Raw genomic sequence first — 18,436 nt, 5'->3', positions numbered from 1 at the left:
GCAGGGGTGTCCAAACTGCGGCCCGCGGGCCAACTGCGGCCCGCAATCCATTTTTAATTGGCCCACAGCAAATTCCAAAAATACATTTAGTTTACTTAAATAAACCAGGTGAGGCAATACGTACTTCACCTCGAGTGAGTGACCCGGCTGTTAGTGTATTTTACCGCATATGGCCCTTGGTGAAAAACATTGAAAAAAGTTTGGACACCCCTGCTCTAGATGGTAAGTGAAGAAGGAATGATAAAATTAGAATATCACTATTTTACATCTCTCGGTAAATTACTTTTACATCTCTCGGGTTTAGGCAGTGTTCCTCATTGGCTGTTACTATCACAGAAAGATCTAAGGCAATATATATGTTCCCCTTAATGAAGAACACTACCATGTATGAGGTTGTCTGCTCTATCAATTCTGAATTTGATTAGATTCAACAGTTACAGAAAGTATAAGGACAAAGCAACGTGTTTAAAAATGCCTCAGGTGAATAGTCAGCAAAGTACAGATAATTGAAGACTGTATATAACAAATAACTTGATTTCCTGAACAAAAAAGTTGCAGGAGGAAGAGGAGGTACAGATCCTATAAATAAAAAGAGATGTAAGAATCATGTCAACCAATTGCAAAATGTGGAACTTAACTTGGATCTTAATTTGAACAAAGTGTAAAAAAGAAAAAGCCCATTGTGAGAAACTTGAATGCTGACAGATAATGGATAATTTTGCAGAATTTATTTTATAGTTGAAACAAGATTGGCCATAAGATGAAAATTGTTGAAGGTAGATGATGGACACGTGGGAACCCATTAGGTTATTGTCTCTATAATGAAAAGTTGAAAATCAAGAAGAACAATAGTATTTCTCAAAATAGCTTTTCATATATCTAACATCAGAGTCAGTAATTAGCATACTAAATAGTTGAATAATTTTTTTTATAAATTTAAGTATTTGTAACTTTTGGTGAAGAGCTATTGATTGAAAAGTGAGATCAGTAAATACTGGTAAATTTTCATTTGAAAGACTGTGGTTATTTATTAAATTCAAGCATTATAGGTTGACCTAATAGGAATTGAGAGGGAAACAATTCCTGTTGGATTGGATAGAAGGAAAAATTCATTCCATGAGTTTTATTGTTGAAGAAAATGCATACATTCAAATCCAGTATTGTAAAAAACCTTTCTTGAAGTGAAAGAAATTTCTGTGAAACTGAGATACAGTATGTCTGCCAACTGTTGCTTCCTTTTTTTTCCCCCTTGAACCTAGGGAAAGTTCTTAGGTGTATCGCAAAACATACCTAATACTCTGTGTTCCAGTGCCCCCTTGTGCTTATCATGAAAAGGTATCATTAGCTTCTCTTCTCTAAAATATTGAGGTATCCTTTCTAAGAGCTCCCTGAAAACAAAACATTTGCAGGTTTATAAATAAGGTTGCATACCCTAAAGTTTTTGGGACCCAAAATTTATATCCTTTTTATTTTAGGGCATACTCTTCTGTTAATGCTTTCTTTTTCCACAAATTGCTACATTACCAGTTATATGGCATTTGCAGTGGGGGTTAATCCCAGGTTGTCAGTGTTCCTAGAGCTTTTTCCTCACCCCCACCTCTACTCCTACATTTGCCTTTTCAAAGCAAAAAAAGGAAAGAGTGAAGGTGGGTATGTCAGTCTTACTAAAAGGGCTCTTCCTCTCTCAAGGAAAAAGGATCCTGGGATCAACCTGGGCCATTCTGTGTAACTGCAGAAATGTTTGGCCCACCAGCATACAGTATTAGGATATAGCCTTTGAGATTGCCATCTCATTCTTTTCTTTAGATTCCACATATAAGTGAGATCATATGGTATTTGTCTTTCTCTGTCTGACTTATTTCACTTAACATAATGTTCTCTAGGTCCATCCATATTGTTGCAAATGGTAAGATTTCTTTCTTCTTTATGGCTGCGTAATACTCCATTGTATAAATGTACCACAGCTTCTTAATCCAGTCGTCTACTGATGGGCATTTCGGTTGTTTCCATGGCTTGGCTATTGTATATAGTGCTGCAATAAACATAGGAGTGCATAAATTTTTTGAATTAGAGTTATAGATTTCTCCAGATAGATACCTAGGAGTGGAATTGCTGGATTATAAGGTAGTTCCATTTTCAGATTTTTGAGATGCCTCCATACAGTTTTCCATAGTGGCTGCACCAATCTGTAATCCCACCAACAGAGCACAAGGGTTCCGTTTTCTCCACATCCTCGCCAGCACTTGTTGTTTGTTGACTTATTGATGATAGCCATTTTGACTGGGATGAGGTCGTATCTCATTGTGGTTTTTATTTGCATTTCTCTGATGGTTAGTGAGGTTGAGCATTGTTTCATATGTCTGTTTGCCATCTGTATGTCCTTTTTAGAAAAATGTCTCTTCATGTCCTCTGCCCATTTTTTAATTGGGTTGTTTGTTTTTTTGGAGTTGAGTTGAGTTTTTTATAAATTTGTGATACTAACCCCTTATCAGATATGTCATTGGCAAATATCTTTTCCCATTCGGTAGGATCCATTTTTGTTTTATTGATGGTTTCCTTTGCTGTGAAAAAACTTTTTAGTTTGATGTAATCCCACATGTTTATTTTTTTTCTCTTACTTCCCTTGTGTGCGGGGATGTATCAGTAAAAATCTTACTCTGGGTAATGTCTGTGAAGTTTCTTCCTATATTTTCTTCTAGGAATTTTATGGTTTCAGATCTTACATTTAAGTCTTTAAACCATTTTGAATTTATTTTTGTATATGGTTTGAGGAGGTGTTCCAGCTTCATTTTTTGCATGTGTCTGTCCAGGTTTCCCAGCACCATTTATTGAATAGACTGTCTTTATCCCACCGTAAATTCTTGCTTCCATTGTCATAGATTAAATATGCCACATAGGCATGGATTTATTTCTGGGCTCTCTATTCTGTTCCATTGATCTATGTGTCTGTTTTTATGCCAGTACCATGCTGTTTTGATTACTGTAGCCTTGTAGTATAATTTGATGTCAGGTATTGTTATACCTCCCACTTTGTTCTTATTTCTCAAGATTGCTGAGGCTATCCGGGGTCTTTTATGGTCCCATATAAATTTTAGGATTATATGTTCTATTTCTGTGAAAAACGTCATTGGTAGTTTGATAGGAATTGCGTTGAATATGTATATTGCCTTAGGCAGTATGGACATTTTAACTATATTAATTCTTCCTATCCATGAACATGGTATGTGTTTCCATCTATTTGTATCTTCTTTCATTTCTTTCTTCAGTGTCTTATAATTTTCTGAGTACAGATCTTTTACTTCTTTGGTTAAATTTATTCCCAGGTATTTTATAGTCTTTGGAGCAATTGTAAATGGGATTGTTTTTTTAATTTCTCCTTCTGATGTTTTATTATTGGTATATACAAATGCAACTGATTTCTGAATATTAATTTTGTATCCTGCTACTTTACTAAATTCATCTATCAGCTCTAATAGTTTCTTGGTAGAGTCTTTAGGGTTTTCTCTATATAGTATCATGTCATCTGCATATAATGACAATTTTACTTCCTCCTTACCGATTTGGATGCCTTTTATTTCTTTTTCTTGTCTGATTGCTGTGGCTAGAACTTCCAGCACTATGTTGAATAGAAGTGGAGAAAGTGGGCAACCTTGCCTTGTTCCTGATCTTAAGGGGAATGGTTTTAGCTTTTCCCCATTGAGTATGATGTTAGCTGTGGGTTTATCATATATGGCCTTTATTATGTTGAGATATGATCCCTCTATTCCCACTTTCTTAAGGGTTTTTATCATAAATGGCTGCTGGATTTTATCAAATGCTTTTTCTGCATCTATTGATATGATCATGTGATTTTTATTTTTCATTTTGTTAATGTGGTGTATCACATTAATTGATTTGTGGATGTTGAACCACCCTTGCATACCAGGAATGAATCCCACTTGATCATAGTGTATGATCTTTTTAATGTATTGCTGAATTCTGTTCGCTAATATTTTGTTGAGGATTTTACATCTATGTTCATTAGAGATATCGGCCTGTAGTTTTTTTTTTTTTTTTTGTAGTGTCTTTGTCTGATTTTGGGATCAGGGTGATAGTGGCGTTGTAAAAAGTGTTTGGGAGTCTTCCCTCCTTCTGGATTTTTTGGAAGAGCTTGAGGGGAATAGGTGATAATTTTTTTTTGAACGTTTTGTAAAATTCACTTGTAAAGCCATCTGGTCCAGGGCTTTTGTTTGTTGGGAGATTGTTGATTACTGATTCAATTTCCCTGGTGGTATACTCAGTCTGTTCAGGTTTTCTGTTTCTTCTTGAGTTAGCCTTGGAAGGTTGTATGCTTCTAGAAAATTGTCCATTTTTTCCAGATTGTCAAATTTGTTGGCATATAGTTGCTCATAGTAATTTCTTAAAATTTTTTGTATTTCTGTGGTATCTGTTGTCACTTCTCCTCTTCCATTTCTGATTTTATTAATTTGGGTCCTAAGGATTGTTTCTTGACTGTCAAGAATGTTTGCTTATAGACAAGCTGTTTAAACCTCACTTCTAAATTAAAATGAGACTTATCAGTTTATGTACATTTATTTTTTGTTTTCAAATACGAGTCTCTAAAAATCTGTATTTTGGTAGTTATTTTACTTTCCTGACTGTGAATTATTTTTTTTTTTAATTGGGGAATATTGGGGGACATTGTATCCAGGACGCATCAGCTCCATGTCAAGTCATTGTTTTCAATCTAGTTGTGGGGGGCGCAACTCAGCTCCAGGTCAAGTTGTTTACAATCTAGTTGTGGAGGATGCAGCTCGTTGGCCATGTGGGACTCGAACTGGTGACTTTGGTCTTATGAGCACTGAGCACTGCGTTCTAACCACATGAATTTCTTAAAGAAACCAGTCCTGTAATGCAAACTACACTTTCAAATTCTGTAATTAGGGTAATTGAGTGGAAATAGTATAATGTACACATTCATTAAAAAAAAATTTCATATGAGTAGATATTTTTCACAAATAAGTTCTCAAATCAGTTATTTTCTATTACTGAATAAAACTTGTGAGTACAGGTTTTTTTCATAGAAATGTTTTAAACATTGCGTATGTTCTCAGATCAGCCAACCTAAAGCATGTTGATCCCACAGAATAAGTGAACTGTAATGCTAAAACCATGTTGTAGTATTATTATAACATTATTCTGCCCTTTTATTCTTCTGTACCTGTAATGTTGTTTCACTGGGATTATGCATTCTAACTTTAAATAGATAATGTCATGAATACCTCTGTTCCTTTCATTCCCCTCTAATTCTTTCACAAAAAGGACAGAACAAAGCATCTTGTAGTTGGGACAGAAAAATTTTCAAGGAGTCACTGGTTCTGGAGCCCGAAGCAGAATGGTGGCAGAAAAGGTTTGGAGAATAGCTTTCCAACTGGATGATTGAAAGAAGACTGCCAGCATAAATTTTCAAAACTGTTTAGCTCTAGGACTGAGTTTAAGAAGATAATAATCAACTTGCTTGAGAAAAAAGTCAAAAGCTAACGTAGACTTAGAAGATGATTGATATTCAGATTCTCATAAGATTTCTAACCTACTTTTAAAATTACTCCTAATGAGTTACAATTACATATATTGTGGGACTTCCTGCCTCTGACCTCTTTTTTATAAAAACAATGTACTTAACACAGTCTCTAATCATACCTCAAAAGACGAAAGCCAGAATTTAAGCCTTATTCTAAATAAATTATATTGGAAATGTATTAACAAATATTCGGGGTTTTGTATGTAACTTAGATTTTTAGTTGTTACCCCTCTCTTTTAAACTGTTTAGTTAATGTACTAATGCCTTCAGATTTGTGAACTGCTCCCAGGAATCCCTTTTCTCTTAACCCATAGAAAAGCTCTTTTACTTGATTCCCATGCTTTAAAAGCATTCTCAGAATTTGTGTTCCTGGAAGGCTTTTTCCACCTTGTTTGATCAAGGTGCTTTTCTCTCTTCCTCATCTTTTAAAATGACTGCGGTCTCTGTGAAGCCTCTGTAGGCTAAAAAAGAACTGCACTAATGGTTTTCTTCTTTTTCAGCCATTCAAAAAATTTTAATTTGTTCAGTATTGCTACTGAAAAAAGCAGAGAATTCTAAACTTGGTTATTTTCAACTTGTGTATCATTATTTAAATGTCTAAAAACACTGACTGCTTACCTTCCCTGTGCCTTAGTTTTCTATAAAACCTTATCTGACACATTGTAAACACTCAAATTTTAACTGGTGTTAACATTGCCATTGTTATGGACTCAATTTTTGTATTCCCCCAAATTCATATGTTGAAGTCCTAACCCCCATTATGTTGGTATTTGGAGATGGGGTGTTTGGGAGATACTTAGGGTTAGATTAGGTCATAAGGCTGGGGCTCTTATGATTGGATTAGGGGCCTGATAAGAATAGACGTGGGAGAACTTTCTTTCTCTCTCCCTCCGTATTCCCGTGAAGAAGAGGTCATGTGAGCACACAGAAAGCTGCTTGTCTGCAACCCCAGGAGAGAGTCCTCAGCCAGAATTTTTCCGAACTGAGAAAATAAATTTTTGTTTTTAAGCTACTCAATCTATGATATTTTGTTATGACAGCCCTAGCAAACTAAGACACCCAACATCATCAATGATATTACATTAAATACTATATATAGTTTATCCAAAAGATAGTAGTATATGTACTGAGTTTTGTGATGAGTTAGGTAACATAATAGGAATATTTAAAGGTAATTGAAACTTAAGTATCTTTGAATAGTTTGCAGTTATTTTTTTAGTAACTTTATTTTTAAATTACAGTTAATATACAATATTATGTTAGTTTCAAGTGTACAACATAGTAATTCGGCATTTATATACCATGCAAAGTGATCATCCTGATAAATCTAATACCCATCTGACACCATACGTAACTATTCTATTGACTATATTCCCTATGCTTTACTTTACATCTCCATGACTATTTTGTAACTATCAATTTGTACTTCTTACTCCTTTGCCCTATTACCCATCCCCCCAAACCCCTCCCATCTACCAACCATCAAAATGTTCTCTGTATCTATGAGTTTGTTTCTGTTTTGTTTGTTTTGGTATTTTAGATTCCACATATAAGTGAAATCATATGGTATTGGTCTTTCTCTATCTTATTTCAATTAGTGTAATACCGTCTAGGTCCATCCATGTTGTTTCCCATGGCAAGATTTCATTCTTTTTTATGGCTGAGTAATATTCCATTGTATATATGTACCACTTTTTCTTTATCCAATTGTCTATTGATGGACTCTTAGATTGCTTCCATATCTTAGCTGTCGTAAATAATGTTGCGATTAACATATGGATGCGTATGTCTTTTCAAATTAGTACTTTCTTTGGATAAATAGCCGAAAGTGGGATTACTGGGTCCTTCCTGGTCTCTTGTTATAGCCTTTGTTTTAAAGTCTGTTTTGTCCGACATAACAATTGCTACCCCAGCTGTTTTCATTGTTGTTTTGTTTCCATTTTCATGAAATATCTTTTTCCATCCTTTTGCTTTCAGTTTGTGTGCATGTTTCTATCTGAAGTGAGTCTCTTGTAGGCAGAGTATAGAAGGGTCTTGTTTTCATATCCGTTCAGCCACCCTATATCTTTTGATTGGAGCATTTAATCCATTTGCATGTATAGTAATTGTTGATAGACATGTAGTTATTGCCATTTTATTATTCATATTTTTAAATCTTTTTTCTTTCTTCTTTCTCCCTCTTACTCCTCGTCCTTGTCCTTTTAACATTTCTTGTAATACTAAATGACAGCCGTGCTGGGTAGAATAATCTTGGTTGTAGGTCCTTGCTTTCCATCACTTTGAATATTTCCTGCCAATTCTTTCTGGCCTGTAAAGTTTCTGTTGAGAAATCAGCTGCCAGTCTTACGGGAACTCCCTTAGTAGGTAACTAACTGCTTTTCTCTTGCTGCTTTTAAGATTCTTTGTCCTTAACTTAAAGCATTTTAATTATGATGTGTCTTGAGGTGGGGCTCTTTGGGTTCATCTTGTTTGGGACTTTCTGTACTTTCTGTGCTTTCATAACTTATTTCCTTCACTGGGTTAGGGAAGTTTTCAGTCATTATTTTTTCGAGTAGGTTTTTAGTTCCTTGCCCTCCTTCTTCTCCATCTGGTACCCTTATGATGCAAATGTTGCTATGCTTGATGTTGTCCCAAAGGCCCCTTGAACTGTCCTCATTTTTTGGGATTCTTTTTTCTTTTTGCTGTTCTGTTTGGGTGTTTTCTGCTACCTTATCTTCCAAATCGCTAATTTGATTCTCTGCTTCTCATCTACTGTTGATTTCCTCTAATGCATTCTTCATTTCAGTTATTGTATTCTTCATTTCTGACTGGTCCTTTTTTTGTTTTCTATCTCCACTTTTGTGTTTCCTATCTCTTTGTTGAAGTTCTCACTGAGACCATTGAGCATCTTTAAAACCAGTGTTTTGAGCTCGGCATCTGGTAGGTTGCTTGTCTCCATTTTGTTTAGTCTTTTTCTGGAGTTTTTTTCTTTCCTTTGGGACATATGTCTTTTTGGCTGCCTCCTTGTATTTGTTTCTATGTATTAGGTAGAGCTACTACATTTCCCAGTCTTGGTAGTGTGGCCTTATATAGTAAGTGTCCTGTGGGACCCAGAGGCACAATCTCTCTGATCCCCTGAGCCCAGTGCAGCTTTGTGCCTTGTGTGGGTTTTGTGTGTGTCCTGTTGTAGTTAAGTCTTGATGGCTGTTGGCACGTCAGTAGGAGGGACTGACCCTCAGGCTGATTGGCTGTGACTACAGGGGAGGAGCTGGTGTGCAGGGGCTGACCCAGGATTCACTTTAGCAGGGCCCTGGTGCCTGCTGAGTGTGCCCTTTGGGTGTGTCATTTGTGGAGGAGATGGTGGCACTTTGGTGTGGTGTGAAGCTGGACACTGGGTATGTTGGTATTTGGGCCTCTTGGGAGGGACCCTGGTGCAGGCCAAGTTAAGCTGCTGTCTGTGCCATGCCTGGGGCCACTTGGTATGAGTTACAAAGTGATAGAATGTGGTCGCCACTTGTGCTCAGCTAGGAGGTGCCTGAGAGTGGCTACACTGTGAACCAAGGCTGGCTGCCTCTAGGGCCAGGCTTGAGGCTGTTTAGCAAGAGGTACAGGACACGCTGAGGGCCAGACACTGCTTGTTTGGGGTTTGCGAACTTTGGAGAAATTTTAGGAAAGTCCGCAGTATCAGCCATGCTTGTCCACAGTATGAGCCACTGGAAGCGGCTTAGGTGTCTTTGTGTAAATATATATTAGACTTCTCTTTAGAACTGTACTTAACAATTTTATTTCAGCATGGCAAATTTAATGTAACTACACAGAATATAATGTTTGCTTATTAAAAAGTTGAATTTTATCACACCATTATATTACATTATATTATGTAAGATCCGGTCTTATTTTACTATAAGTAAAATACTTATTTTACTTATGTTACTTACAGTAAAATAAGACCGGATCTTACATTAATTTTTGCTCCAAAAGACGCATTAGAGCTGATGGTCCAGCTACGTCTTATTTTTGGGGAAATATGGTATATATGTAATGGAATATTAATTATGAGAAGGAATGAAGTTCTGATACGTGTTACAGCATAGATGAACCTTAAGAACATTATACTCCATAAATAATCCAGGTACAAAGAAATAAATACTACATAATTCCATTTATATGAAACATTTAGAATAGGCAAATTTATAGAGACAGAAAGTAGATGAGAGGTTACCAAAGGACTCTGGGGAAGAGGGTAATGGAAGTTATTGCTCAATGGGTAAAAGTTTCTGTTTGGGATGATGAAAAAAGTTAGTGGTCTTGGTTGTACAACACTGAATGTAATTAATGTCACTCAGTTGTATACTTAAAATGGTTAAAGTGGCAAATTTTGTTACATATATTTACCACACAAAAATTTTTTTAAGTTGAATTTTAATTTTGTCTGTATTGCATATTCTAATTATTATGTGAATAGCAAATAACTGTTCTTGTTAACTTGTTTGAATGACCTTTCCTTCTTCTGTCTACTAACTAAGCTTGGTGGACAGAGAGAAGGATAGATACTGGTTATCTATTTAAAGATGCATAATTCTTATTGCTGTGTGGTTTCTAGAGAGAATATTATGGAGAAATTGTCTCCAGAAAGCATACTGTTACCTTCTGTATCCAACTTCTTGTATCTAAGTCACGTACCTCTTTTCCCTTACCCCATATAAAATAGGATGAGAACACGGTCAAAGTGAATGCTTTGTAAGCCTCCAAAAGATAGCTGTCTATCCTCCATGGGTAATTTACTCCCTTCTTCTCTCTATTAATTTCTTCTCATCATTTTTTCCGTAGGTTGTTACAAAGTTTGCAGCCTAGTATCTATCAAAGGTTTTTCTCTTCACAGACTTTATTGGGGTTGGGAGCCTTCTACTTTAGTGTTTGGATCTTTGGCAATTATCATTTAGGGGTATTCAGTCACCTGTTGGTGCTTGCTTCTGAAGCCATCTCTGTGCAGCTAACTAAGTGACCTCTGGATAAATGGAAAGAACAGTATCTGAATTCCTGCAATCAAGTTTCTGTGAAATACGTGCCAATTTATAGGACCTACGCTGTGTAGGCCTGTCCTATATCTTTTGTAGTACTTGTAAAGACTGATACTGTTCACCTGCTATTGGTTTTTATAACTAAAAGAAACACAGTCAACTCCTGAAAATAATAAAACACAGTATCTATTAAGAAATTGTAATTTTAAATCTTAATCTTGGTTCAAAATCAGTAATCCAAAAGTCACTTATTAATACTGTTTCAAACTGTTTATACTTTGGATTATGTCCAAGTGTTTCTCAGGTTTAATTCCAATATTTCAGTTCGTTATTTTTTAAGATTAACCAATGTCTTTAAAATAATCCTTAGAACTATTGATTAGTGCTGAGCATTTCTTCGTTTAAGCTTGGGCTAGTTCATATGAGTGCCTATTTAATTTTGACTCTCTTAATGTTAATATAAGTTTAAACTTTTGACGTGAATTATGGTTATATTTGTTTGCTTTCTCTGTAAAGTGACATTAAAATAAAAAGATGAAGTGTTGCCTTAGTAGATTTTTATATAGCTAATATTTTTACTATTTCCACATTATTATTTTCAAATTAATATTACTATTTCCACATTATAACATTTCAGATAATGATCATGGCTTATTTAGAGGGCCTAAAATAAAGTGGCAGAGCTGAAATTAAAATTTAGATTAAAGTGATCATTCTTAGCTTTAACAGCGTATTAGTTTGATTTATGTAATTTGAATATAGGTCTCTAAACCAAGTGACCAGAATCCATTTGCCACTTTGAAGCAATCAAGCCATGCAGAAGGAAAGAGACATTCTCCACATAAGTAGTAATTGTGTTTGAAGAGTTCAAAGGTTAGGTTCATTTTAATGGGCAAAATAGAGGAAACTGAATTGCATGACTATTGTTATGCTTTTTTCTTCTTTCCAGTGGTTCCTTTGACAGTCTAACAGCTCTTCTTTCAGTGCCTGCTATTACACATACATAAAACTGAGAATTTGTGCATGTTGACATCTGTTTTAAATGACATGTATTAAAAGAGAAATGGATAGTCTTTTAATTACCAGTGACCCGTTCTTAGAATTAATTGTTCTAATGTCTTGGGCTAAAGAAATATATTTATCATGTCTACTATGAAATAATCATTTTAATTATTATTTTGCTTAGCCCTTTTCTCACATCATATTCACTCTAATGGTAATTACCAACTATCCATGGCCGTTAACTCTTGATGTATAGCTCTTATTTCTGAATTTCCAGTGTTCATAATGATTGACTCTAATATGCAATCAGAAGTGTTTATAGAGTGAAATCTTTTCCTTTTCCTTTTTTGTACATAATTATGAATGTAGTGGTTAATAAGTAAATAGAGCAACTGTATTCATGTTGTATTTAGGACTTTTTTCTTTAATTGGAAATTAGTCATTTATTTGTACTTGTGATGTGTTTTTGCACAGCACTAGATACTCAGAAACATTGACTGAGCACTTTAGTTTGTTGGGCACTGTGCGAGGCATTAGAGATGCAAAAACAACGAAGGTATACTAATCGTTGCCCTAAAGGATCTTGTCTTTTAGTTGGTAGTACAGGGAAGTAAGCAGACAGAAGGACCCAATAGAGGTGAATGAGGAGGGAGTTAATATAAAGTAGTATATAATTAAACAACCAAGTATGTTGTGTAGGTTTGCAGGTTTATGGAAAGAAACTATGCTTCCCTAAACCTCTCCCCACATATATACGCATATACTATAAGGCTAGATTAGTTACTGATTCAGTTAGCCAAAATACAATATCTTATCTGTGTTGGCATAGGTAATTCAACACTGGCACCAAGAATCCCCCATATTCTTGTTTAGATATGACAAGAACACAAAACCCTGACGGGGCCATTTCTCAGAGATGTGTTTGTAGTGAGCAGCAATGAGAGATGAGATAATAACTTCCGCCAAACAAACAGCAGACTTTCTTCCACTCTACTATAAAAGTAGAAATTTCCCTTCAGGTCAGTGGTGTTCTCTCTATGTACATAGGTGTCCATCCTGGGCCCTTTGCATCCTTCCCATGGGACTTGGGAGGGAGCCAACACGAACAACCTGCGCTGTCCATGAATAATAAGCTGTGAGTAATTTAGCAAGTTCATTTCATGCGAAAAACTTTAATTTTTATATCGAGGTCTTTGCATTTGGATGAATTTACATTGAATTTATGTGTTTTAGGGTAGGGAAATGTTTACAAACTTTGGCTCTTTAGGTTCATAACTGAAATATTTTGTCAACAACACCATATTTTTAATTGTTCATGAGGGCAAAGAAAAGATAGCGCTCAGGTTTTCCTGAACATTCTCTCTGCTTCAGTTTTCTGGAGTTTCCAAAAGCCCATTTACACCACAATGTAATAATTAACTATGAGAATCTTACAAGATTTTAAGTAGTGGAGAAATTGGTATAATTTGAAACCGTTGCATAACAACAGCTAGAGCTCAGCTCAACCCCCAAGGATGTGTTTTTAGAAGAAGCCAACAGTCTTGTTCTGTTAATGTGGGCTTCTGCTCCACTTTGTGTGGATAACTAGGAACAGATGTTAACTCCTTGAACAGTGTATTTCTGTCTTTCCCAGTTCTAATAGAAAAGCACATCGAACTAGCTTCCTAATGTACAGCAGCACAAAAACTTCATAATCAAACATCTTTTATCACTTCGTCTCCATTTTTAAAAGTCCATGATGGCAAAGGTCATTAGATACTTAGTAATTATTAAGCACTTTATATGTATACGTTATAACAGCTCTACCCTCAGTGAGTTTGCACCCATAATTTAAAGATATTCTTATTATAGTTGAAGACTATAGGGCAGTATTTGATTATATAATATAAACTATGTGAAAAATAATTGCTTGGAGGAGTTCAAAGCTAAGTTTGAGTTGAAGTGGAGGTTATAAACATCCTGAAGAACCTGAGAGAGGCCAAATAAAAAACAGGATATAAATAAGTGGAAACTGAAACACTTCAGGTTTAAGGGAGCAAAAGATGGGTGGAAGAAAAAGATAAGTAGGAACAGGACTGCCTTCAGTGTAACTCATAAAAGTGAGTAGGTCCTAGGGAAGATAGCTCTATGAAGAGAGAATTTTAGAGAATGAATGAAAAAGGATAAAAGTGGGAGGGCAAGTAGGGGTAGAATGATTGAGTATAAAAGAGTCAGCTTTAGTTTCCAAATATGACATCTTTATCTTGTTCCTATATTAGAGGATAAGATTTCAGTCTTTCACCATTGAGTATGATCTTAGCTATGGGTTTTTCAATGTAATCTTTATTATATTGAGGTCGTTTTTTTCTATTCCTAGTTTGAGTATTTTTTTTTTATCATGAAAGAGTGTTGTTTGTCAAGTTTTTTCTGTGTCAACATGATCATGTTTTTGTCCTTCATTCTATTAATACATATTGCATTGATTGATTTTTGTGTTTTGAACCATCCTTGCACTGCTGCCTGTCTTTGTAATTAAAGTTTTATTGCAACAAAGCCAAACTCATTTTGTTTACATATGTCTATGTCTGCTTTCTTACTACAGAGTCAGAAGTAAATAGTTATGATAGAGACAATATGGTTTGCAAGCTTAAAATTTTACTATTTTTTCCTTTATAGAAAACATTTCTGAGCTTTGCTTCTACAATCATTAGTATAGACATAGTACTTTAATTTAGTATGTCGTTAGTAGATGTTGGCCAATTTGTACTGACCCAACATTGTGTAAATTGTTTTTGTTAATAAACTTATGGTTTATTTTCTTATCATAAAATAAGTAGAGGTTATAATGTGATTAGGGAGAAATTACTTAAATGATTTTAAAAGAAATGTTAATCTGAATAATGAATTTGTTAATGTCTTTTCTAATTCAACTTCATGCTTATACATATTTTAAAGTAACATACTCTGTATTGCTTATGGAGTTTTATGTTTTCTTTTCCATAGGTGTATGTGGAATTTGATGATCTCGAATGGGATAAACGAGAGTGGGTTAGAGTTTATGAAGATTTTTCAACTTTCTTGGTGGAATACCATTTAATCTGGGCCAGAAGGAACGACCCTAGCCAGACTCAGGGATCAAAGAGCAAACAGATTCAGTGGCCTGCATTGGTAAGATGTGTTTCTGTTTCATTAAGCATTTTCAGTTTGTTTTAAAAGAACAGGAACTAAATTTAAGTTTAGATTTATCTTGTTAATTATAGATTAATATTCCTGAAGCTCTGAAGTATCTGGCAGAAATTTCAAAATACTGCTCTCATTTTGTTAAACGACTTTGTGTTTTTGTTAGTACTCTCAGCATATTTAGTCTACAAATGTCCAATTAGGGGACATATAAATTGGATTAAAGGCTACTAAGAGATGAATGATTGGTAAACTGCAATTACTTCTGCACCAACCTAATATAAAAAGTATCCTCTAATATAAAAAGAGGATACTTTTTATATTAGGTTGGTGCAGAAGTAATTGTGGTTTAAAAGGTTAAAAATAATTGCAAAACCGCAATTACTTTTGCACCAACCTAATATAAACCTTAATTCAAAAATTGGTTAAAACCTGTGAGTAATTATGATATATTTGTGAATTTTTCATGAGAAGTCTCAAAAACAGGAAGCAGTAACATCATTAATACCAAAAACTATGCCTCAGTATTGTAAAGAAAAAAACAGAACTTTAGAAAACCTTTGCCCTTTCTTAGAGACAGTTAAAATCAAAGTGAATTCTTAGCATATATTCGTAAATTACTTATTTTGGAGAAAATTTCTATTAGGAAATACTGTTTAATTTTTGTCTGTTGAAAACCTTTTAAACTCAATACTAAATACTTCAAATACTAAAAACTCAGTACTTAATCACTAAATCTCTTAAATTTTAACTTATCTTTTTCATAATACACACAAAAAAATAGACATAAAAATTTTGGAAAATGGTATAAAGTCGAAAATCATAATCATTCTACCTTTACCACTAAGGAATAGCCACCTTCCTTCTTTGATATGTTTTCTTATAAAATATAGTTCTCTGCTTGTTTTAAACCACAGAATTTAAAAAAATTGTTAATTGTAAAATATGCTTAACATATATTTTCCATTTTAATTATTTTTAAGTGTAAATTTCAGTGGCATTAAGCATATTCACAGTGTCGTACAACCAGCTATCTATTGAACTTATTCCATCTTGCAAAACTGAAACTCTGTACTCATCCCTCTCTTCTCCGCTCTGGCAACCACCATTTCACTTTTTGTCTCTGTCATTTTGACTCCTATAAGTACCTCATATAAGTGGAATAATGAAGTATTTGTCTTTGTGTGACTGGCTTATTTCAGTTAGCACAGTGTCTGCAAGGTTCATCCATGCTGTAGCCTGTGTCAGAATTTCCTTCCTTTATAAGGCTGAAAAATATTCCGTTGTATGTATATAGCACATTGTGTTTACCCATTTGTTTGTTGATGGATTCTTGTGTTACTCTCCCTCTCGGCTCTTCTGAATAATGCCTCTCTGCACATGGGTGTACATATCTCTTTGTGATCATGCTTTTAATTCTTTTGGGTATAAACCCGGAAGTGGAATTGGTGGATCATATGAAAATTCTATTTTTAATTTTTTAAAGGAATTTCCATACTATTTTTTCTAACGGGTCTACTATTTTGCATTCTTAGCAACACTTGGTTTTATGTTTTTGATAATAGCCATCCTAATGGGAATGAGGTGGTATCTCCTTGTGGTTTTGATTTGTGTAATGATTGGTGATGTTGAGCATCTTTTTATGTGCTTATTGGCCTTTTGTGTATCTTCTTTGGAGAAATGTCTATTCAAGTCCTGTCCCCATTTTTTAATTGAATTGTATGTTTTTATGTTGTTGAGTTTTAGGAGGTCTCTATATATTAATCCCTTATCGGATGTAATATGTGAACATTTTCTTCTATTCTGTGGGTTGCCTTTTTACTCTGTTGACAGTGTCTTTCTATACACAAAATTTTTACATTTTCATGAAATCCAATTGCTCTGTTTTTTTGTTTTGTTACCTGTGCCTGTGGTGTCATATCCAAGAAATCATTGCCAAATCCAGTGATGTGAAAAAAAGCTTTTGTTACAGGTCTTCTTCTAAGTTCTGTTGTTTTAGGTCTTACACGTAGGACCTTTGATCCATTTCGAGTTAATTTTTGTTTATGGTTTTAGATAAGGATCAACTTCTCACATTTGCTTGTTTGCACCATTTGTTGAAAAGACTGTCCTTTCTACATTGAATGGCCTTGGCACCCTTGGCAAAAATTATTTGAACATACATGCAAGAATTTATTTTGGGCTCTCTATCCTATTCCGTTGGTGTATATGTCGGTCTTTATGCCAGTACCACATTGTTTTGATTACTGCAGCTTTATAGTAAATTTTGAAATCAGGAGGTGCAATTCCTCCAACTTTGTCATTTTTCAAGGTTGTTTTGGCTATTCAGTTTCCCTTGAAATTCTATACAAGTTTTAGGATTTTTCTATTTCTGCAAGAAGTGTTGAGATTTTGATAGGAATTACATTGAATCCATAGATCATTTTGAGTAGTATTGACATCTTAACAATATTAACCCTTCCAATCCGTGGACACAGAATGTTGTTCCATTTATTTATGTCTTTAAATTCTTCTAGTGATGTTTTGTAGTTTTCAGTATACAAGTCTTTTACCTCCTTGGTTAATTCCTAAGTAATTTATTTCTTTTGATGCTGTTGTAAATGAAATCGTTAACTTTATTTTCAGATTGTTGATTATTAGAGTATAGAAATGCAACTGGCTTATATTATGTTTCATATCCACCTGCTTAGTTAACATTATACTCAATTGTGAAAGACTAGAAGCTTTTCTTCCAAGATCAGGAACAATACAAGGATGACATTCTTTTTGTTTTTGTTTTTTTTTAAAGTTTATTGGGGTGACAGTTGTTAGTAAAATTACACAGATTTCAGGTGTACAATTCTATATTACATCATGTATAAATTCCATTGTGTGTTCACCACCTAGAGTCAGTTCTCCTTCCATCACCATATATTTGATCCCCTTTACCCTCGTCTCCCACCCCCCTCCCCCCTTACCCTCTGGTAACCACTAAACTATTGTCTGTGTTTATGAGTTTTTGTTTCTCATTTGTTTTTCTTGTTCTTTTGTTGTTTTTGGTTTATATACCACATATCAATGAAATCATATGGTTCTTTGCTTTTTCTGTCTGACTTACTCCGCATAGCATCATACTCTCAAGATCCATCCATGTTGTCACAAATGTTCCTATATCATCTTTTCTTATCGCTGAATAGTATTCCATTGTGTGTATATACCACAACTTCTTTATCCATTCATCTATTGAAGGACATTTTTGTTTTACCCAAAAAATCTGAAAACATTTATACATAAAGACACGTGTGCTCCAATGTTCATTGCAGCTTTATTTATGGTGGCCAAGACATGGAAACAACCAAGAATGACATTCTATTCAAGATAGTATTAGAATTTCTAGCCAGGGCAGTTAGACAAGAAAAAGGGGGGAAAAGCATATAAGTTGGAAAAAAAGAAGTAAAATTATTTGTTTGCGGATGTTATGATCTTATATGCAGAAAACCCTAAAGATTATATACACACACATACTTATACAAATAAATATTAAAACTAATAAATGAATTTAACAAAGCAACATGATACAAATCTCTATTTTCTTGTAATCATAGTTTTAGGTAAGTGCATTAAAATTGTAGATCCTACTTTTTTTACTTAATGTCTTATTCTATACATTTCTCCTTGCAGGTAATAATTAACAGTTTTTAATGGCTGCATAATATTTAATCACATTATGATCCAT

At 34.5% G+C, this 18,436-nt stretch overlaps 1 protein-coding gene across 9 annotated transcripts in view; it reads left to right on the top strand.

Annotated features, from left to right (window-relative positions):
- The window catches only part of JMJD1C (jumonji domain containing 1C), a 250,673-nt gene that overhangs the window by 79,245 nt on the left and 152,992 nt on the right, over window positions 1-18,436 (top strand). For all 9 annotated transcript variants that reach the window (XM_074339497.1, XM_019731785.2, XM_074339494.1 and 6 more), the window contains one exon: window positions 14,545-14,709. Coding sequence is in view for 4 of the 9 variants with exons in the window: in XM_074339494.1 (XP_074195595.1) it covers window positions 14,545-14,709 (165 nt within the window). In the remaining 5 variants the exon portion in view is untranslated. Of the gene's footprint in view, window positions 1-14,544; window positions 14,710-18,436 lie in introns of those variants that run through there.

Source organism: Rhinolophus sinicus, linkage group LG07 (genome assembly GCF_036562045.2).
Source record: "Rhinolophus sinicus isolate RSC01 linkage group LG07, ASM3656204v1, whole genome shotgun sequence".
Lineage (NCBI taxonomy): Eukaryota > Metazoa > Chordata > Mammalia > Chiroptera > Rhinolophidae > Rhinolophus > Rhinolophus sinicus.
The sequence above is the reverse complement of the archived record's forward strand: the minus strand, read 5'-3'. Positions and strand labels throughout refer to the sequence as shown.